This window comes from Aplysia californica, unplaced genomic scaffold (assembly GCF_000002075.1).
Source record: "Aplysia californica isolate F4 #8 unplaced genomic scaffold, AplCal3.0 scaffold00029, whole genome shotgun sequence".
Taxonomy (NCBI): Eukaryota; Metazoa; Mollusca; class Gastropoda; order Aplysiida; family Aplysiidae; genus Aplysia; species Aplysia californica.
In genome coordinates, this window is record NW_004797299.1 from 1769294 (window position 1) to 1775375 (window position 6082).

The 6082-nt window shown below is 41.1% G+C and overlaps 1 protein-coding gene across 1 annotated transcript in view; it reads right to left on the reverse strand.

The window, feature by feature from the left end:
• LOC101846790 (R3H domain-containing protein 4) overlaps positions 1–5482 on the reverse strand; it is a 20389-nt gene extending 14907 nt beyond the window's left edge. The window contains exon 1 of the mRNA XM_005091390.3: positions 5292–5482. Within this exon, the coding sequence (XP_005091447.1) occupies positions 5292–5356 (65 nt within the window). The 5' untranslated portion in view covers positions 5357–5482. The remainder of the gene's footprint in view (positions 1–5291) is intronic.
• Between the last annotated feature and the right edge of the window lie 600 nt (positions 5483–6082).

Below are 6082 nucleotides of genomic sequence, written 5' to 3' on the forward strand. Positions count from 1 at the left end.
GCCCCCCCGGAAAAATTTTTGAAAATATGCTTAAAATAGTGCATTTCTGGGCCATTTTATAATGATCACAAACTTTGTGGAGGGGAAAAAAAGTTCACATTTTAACCCAATTATTGTTCTGTCAGTACCCACAGAAAAAAAATATAATGAAGTATTACTTTCAAACCATTGATAAAGATGTAGAAAAAGTGAATAGTAATGAGATGAAAGACAGCAACTATTTAGCTACACATGTGTTCACCTACCTTTTAACAGCTTGATTTGAGCTTCAGGAGGGGTTGAGAATACATTTAACTGCATGGGCTACTTCTTGAAGAAATCCCTTATGCAGGACTTCTTCTTGTGTGGCTGGGTGGGCCCATCATCTTGAGTCTTCCTCTTTAGACATTGTGAAGTGACGGTAGCTTGCTGGGTGGAACATGTGGCTGTCACTATCTCTTCTGGCTTGGAGGAGGTGCTTGCATTAACAGCACTAAGTGATGATGTAAGGCTACCAGTATTGTTCTCAATGGCTGCTCTTGCCTCATTTGCCCTTTCATGGATAGATGTAGTAGTTTTCTTAAACTTTGGAATCCTTCTGACTTGTGACTTTTTCACAGACTTCATCCTTTTTGCTGCTGTTTGCATATGGTAGCATAGAGAAGGGTCTACTGGAGAACAGACAGGATCCTCTCTGTGGTAAAACTGGGTAGACTTCTTTTGATGATTAAGTAGCTTGTATTTAACTTTTTGGATGGCCTCATATGTCTGCACTTGAGTTCTATTTGTGGTGTTTGTAATTACATTGTTCATAATACTAAAAGAGGATTCAACCCTGGGCCCTGTGAAAATGGACAAGCAAGCCTTGATGACAGGACCAAGAATAGCATACTGCGGATTGTTGAGGACAACTGACCACCACTTGTCCAGTTTTTTCTCCTTGATGGTAGAGGTGAATTTAGTGTCATTCTGAAGGGAAGAAGCAGCTGTTGTAAATGTGTCTTTCTGAACATTATCTGTGACTTTAGGAAGGAGATCAAAAAGGTCCTGCAGTCCGGATGCTGCTCTACTGTGACCACAGAGCTCTGGGTCAAGAGTAGACAAAAGTTGAAGGTTTTTATTCTTGATAGGGAGTTTCTGGATAAGGTATGCACTGGTCTCCCGATATGAAAGTAAAACAGTCTTCATGTGGGCCTGGGCTTCAGATCTTCCCATTTCTTCTAAAATTAATTTGGCAGCATCTCCAACATACACTCTATCCAAGGTGTGAACGTTTTCAGAGTAGGCATTGACTTTGAAAATGTGACAGCTGTTGACATACTCATGAGTCAGGAAACAGGTTAAAAAAGTTTTCAGGACCAGAGTAAGCTCATCATGGAGCCTGTGCACCATCGGCTCTTTCTGTTCGAACGTCAGAATGAAACTCTTGAAAAGAGGTAGGATGCTGACAAGGATGTTGGCAACTAAAAGGCTGCGCTGTCTTTTCTTGATAAGCCTGTCTGAGATCCTCTTCTTTCTTTCTTTCCCAGCAGGAGTTAACTTCTTTGACTTAAGCCTCTGAAGAATACTTAGAATGTTGAGCCTTGAGTCTTTCCTTATACCTTGTAGGATTCTTGTTAGCAGTGGTTGCTGTTGCTGCTTTTCCTCAACTGTCAACCATGACGAATAAAAAAGAGTCAGAGCATTGTGGATTTCAAAAAATCTAGCGGAAGCATCATAAATTGACATCCATCTGTGACTGGCTCTTTGAATCGGCACTAGTTCAGCGAGTCCAAGATGCTTGCATATACACTTCAGATCATCACGCAGATCTGCACTGAAGTCCATGTCATTGTAAAGATCATCTAACAGTCTAGACAGCATCTCAGACGGGTCAAGATTGGACGAGAATTTCTTCACAGCATTGTGAATATGGTGACACACGTCCCCATCGATATCCATAACATGAGGTGCTACTGCCTTGAGTCTAGCATGAAATCCACTGACAGAACCTCTCATATACGCAGCAGAGTCGGACAGAGCACTAACAAGGTTTGTCAGAGGGATCTGGTCCTCCTTGAGTTTGTTACGTACAGCATCAAACACAGTCTCAGCATTGACAATCGTCATCTCCACACTGGAATACAGATCACAAACACATTTCTTCAGCTCCTCAGAAAAGTAACTAACAAGGACATTAAGAACTCTCTTGTGTGCTGCTTTTGATGTTGATTCATCAAGGTTAATGGAGAATGGTGTCTTCTTCATTATGTTGACCAGACGGACGTGTTCAAGATAGGAGAGGCCATAACGAAGTTTATAAGTGGCTGTTTGTCGTTCCATATGTAGCTGTGATAGGGCCTTGCTATCCTTAGACAACTCTTTTGCTAAATCAATAAGATGGGGGGCCATTGTCATGGATATCGTGTGCTCTGCCATAAATGAACAGAGAAGAGCTTCCTGGTGTGATACTCTGTCTTTCAAGGAAACAGGCTTACTTGGGTCAGTTGGTACTGTTAGAGTTGAACTTGAACTGCTGGGGATGCCTAAACATTCCAGATTTGGGGCCGCCCCATACGGCAATGTCTGACAGGTTGCACTGGAACTACCGTCTATCCTGTCCTTTGTTGCTTGCATTGCTGCAGGGAGTCGCTGGTTCGATTTCTCGATAGATCGGTTTCTGGTGTGAACCCTTGTCTTGGCATGGTCCCTAAAACAACGTAAACCTCCACTACGGTACTTGATTTCCGTTTTGCAATAACAGCACCAAGCTACACCATCTTTCCCTACCTTGCGAATGTAACCACTCAAAAAGTCATCATGATCGTCTTTGGTTGATAACCATTCCCATCTAAACTTGTTCTTACTTGAAACGTCGATCACATCGACAGGAGCATTGCTTTCAACAAACTTCATGGAAGCCGCCATGTTGAATGAATAAAACAATGAACGCGAGATATTGCCAAATAGGGCTTAGAAAGTCAACGAACTCGGGCGCGCACGGCGATTTTTGTCCTCGCTAAAAGGTCTAAGCCTAGATCTACGTTGCTTGGACAACTTTCACTTCTCGTTCATAACGTGCAATTCACATGACTAGGCCTAGCTAGCAAAAATAAAGAATAGAAAACCCGTGAAAAGTCATTGCACATTTAGTTGACATCAGCTAACATTATGGCTGAATCGGCTGGACCCTACCGACCTGGCATATTTTGGTCAACACTGCCCCACAACGAGTCGTCAAATAGCTTCCGATTTTTTCCGCGGAATCCGAGGAAAATCTCGGACCAAAGTTTTAATAGTCCTTCCGATTTTTTAAATCGGAAATATGTTCGTGAATATAGTCGATCAAAGCCTAAACCAAACAAAGTGCGTGAAAAGAGTGTGTGCGGAGTGAGACTCCGTGCTCAAAGAGTGTGCATTGCTTACATTAACTTAAAACAAGGAGTCACTCATAACCTGGCCTATTTAATTAAAATAGGCCTAGATCTAGATTCTACATTGTAATTTTCTGGAATTACATAGTTAACAGAGTTTCTAATTTTCTCATTTCCACACTCCCTTTTCAACCCTTATTGAAATTTCTGAAATCAGAGAAAATCTGAAGGATTTACATCCCTGTCAATCGGCATGACGTCGGAGAATAGCTTCCGATCTATTGACCGGCGTGGGCGCCAGAGAATAGCTTCCAAGATCGGAGAACAGCCACTGGCACTAATCGAAACTCAGCGTTTTACTTAGCACTGGCGCTAATGGCAACGCAGCGTTGTAAATAGGCACTTCCGAAAAACAAGAAAGCGGCTATCCTCACCGGGGGTGAGAATAAAAATTAAATACAATCGACCTCTCACCCCAGGTGAGACTTGCCACTGTTGGCTATTCTCACCCGGTGTGAAACAAGGCCTGTTTTTCCTAATATCGAAATACTTTCTATCCGTGTGGATGATCAAAAGGATAAAAGCAAAGAAAAAATTACGTTATATATATAGCACAAAAATAAGCTAATTTGATCGTTTACAAAGATGCTATGGCTATTTCACTTTTCGAATCAAGCCGAACTACGCGGGTCACCATTTTGTTTTGCTCGGAAGTTCTTGCAAGATCTACTTTTCCCCTCTTCTCTCTCTCTGTCTCTTTCTGAATACTGTCTATCGGTGTGGACGATCAAATTAACCAAAACAAAGTTTAAAAATGATGATAAAACACAAAAGTAAATTAATTTGGTCGTCTACAAAGATGCTACGACGGCTATTTAACTTTTCGAATCGAGCCGAACTACGCGGGTCGCCATTTTGTTTTGCCCGGAAGTTCTCGCGCTACTTCTCTCTCTCTTTCTCTCCACTGCCCACAGACAAAAGGTAAATTTTTACTTTCACTCCCGCACACAGATGCAATGTTTCAGGGGTCAAACTGCAGTAATGCTTGCTGCAAATCACACATAAAGCCACTAAAACTGTCGCAAATCAATTATTTTCAAGACAATTTCAAATCTAACTGTAAAATATCAAATTATGGGTTAAAACAGGGGGGCATGCCCCCCTGTAACCCCCCAGATTTTCTTTTACCCCAGTGGGGCAGGCCCCCCTGGAACCCCCCGATTGGTCCAAAGCATGTCGATATCGGTTAAAAACAATCAAATATTTCAAAAACTATTAATTTGCAACGGGAATGAAGTTGATATTCATGTTCAGCGCATCAATATTTAGTAGAAATTAGACAACTGGTAGCTGAGTGTGAGACGGGAGGGAAATTAAAAAATACCAGACAAAATTGTACACTTTTAGACTAACAGTAGTAATGGAACGTTTGTTCACGGCACAGAATTCTACAATTTTTCTGTTATCACAGTGTAAAATTCTGGGGTTCAGGGTTAGCGCAAAATTGGTTGGCCTAGATCTAGGCTATAACGGTGAATGCACACCGGGTGAGAATAGCCAAAAGACTCGCCTGCCGGGGTGAGAATAGAGGTGGCCAAAAACAAACATTTTTGTGCATGATTATGACTATGATGGTTTCATTGAACACGCAGACTTGTGCCTTATTATTGTTGGATTCTCCCGAAAATTTGCATGGTGTGTTTCAAAGAAATTGTCTTCATGATCCCTTCATACCCAGACCAAAGACTATTTATAAATTGAACCCCCCCCCCCCCTTTTCGCATATATAGTCTAGATCTAGATCTAGATATATAATCTAGATCTAGATCTAGATCTAGATCTAGATCTAGAAAATCTAGATCTAGATTCTAGATCTCTATATATAAAGTTTGAGAGCAGACTAAACTTCTACTGCTGACACTGCGTCTGCTGTGATGCTGTGTGAAATCTCTCACTCACCCATAGTGTTCAATGTACGGGCTGTAATAAAAACCATTGTTTCCATCGCCGTTAAGAAGACCCATGGTTAAAAATACTTTTTCTGAACTAGGAAACAACGCGTGGAAATTAAAATCAAGTCTAAAAATGTGTCCTGATGGTAAGTCGCCAGTCGACCGCAGCCCAGCAGGATTACAGTCACTGATGAAATTATTATTAGGAAGTATAAAAATTTCCAATCAAAATAGAAGATTCTCGAAACAAAATATCAGATATAAAATATTGCAGACGCTTTTATTATATATCAAAATATAATAACTCATCAGTATGAAAAAAATATCATATCCATTTATTATCAGAATTCATGTACATTTTGAGAAAGAAAGTTTATACTTCAATGTCATAGGTTTGTACTGCAAACGGTGGCGAAATCAATGTTTTGTAACAGTCTTGACAACAACCAACACAAGACTCTCTTAGGTCAAAGGTCACATGCACGGGGCACGAGTGAACTGAAATCTAGAGGTCAAAGGTTAAAACTTAAAAACATGCACAACGGTTGTTTTTCATAAGTCGTCAGCATTTTTTTTTTAAAGCGTATCCCTGCTAGATCAAGATCCACACTGTTTCAACTCACCTATGCTCTGTTTACAGTTTTCGATGTGTGTTAAATGGAACGATGGATTTTGCTGAAGAGAGCAGAGCAACGGGTTTCATTAGCGAAGTGGCTAGCCGTGCTCTACTGGCCAGTCCGGAACGCTCGTTACTGCAGTCCTCCCGCTAGTCTAGCCGTCCTTATAAAGTATAAAGTA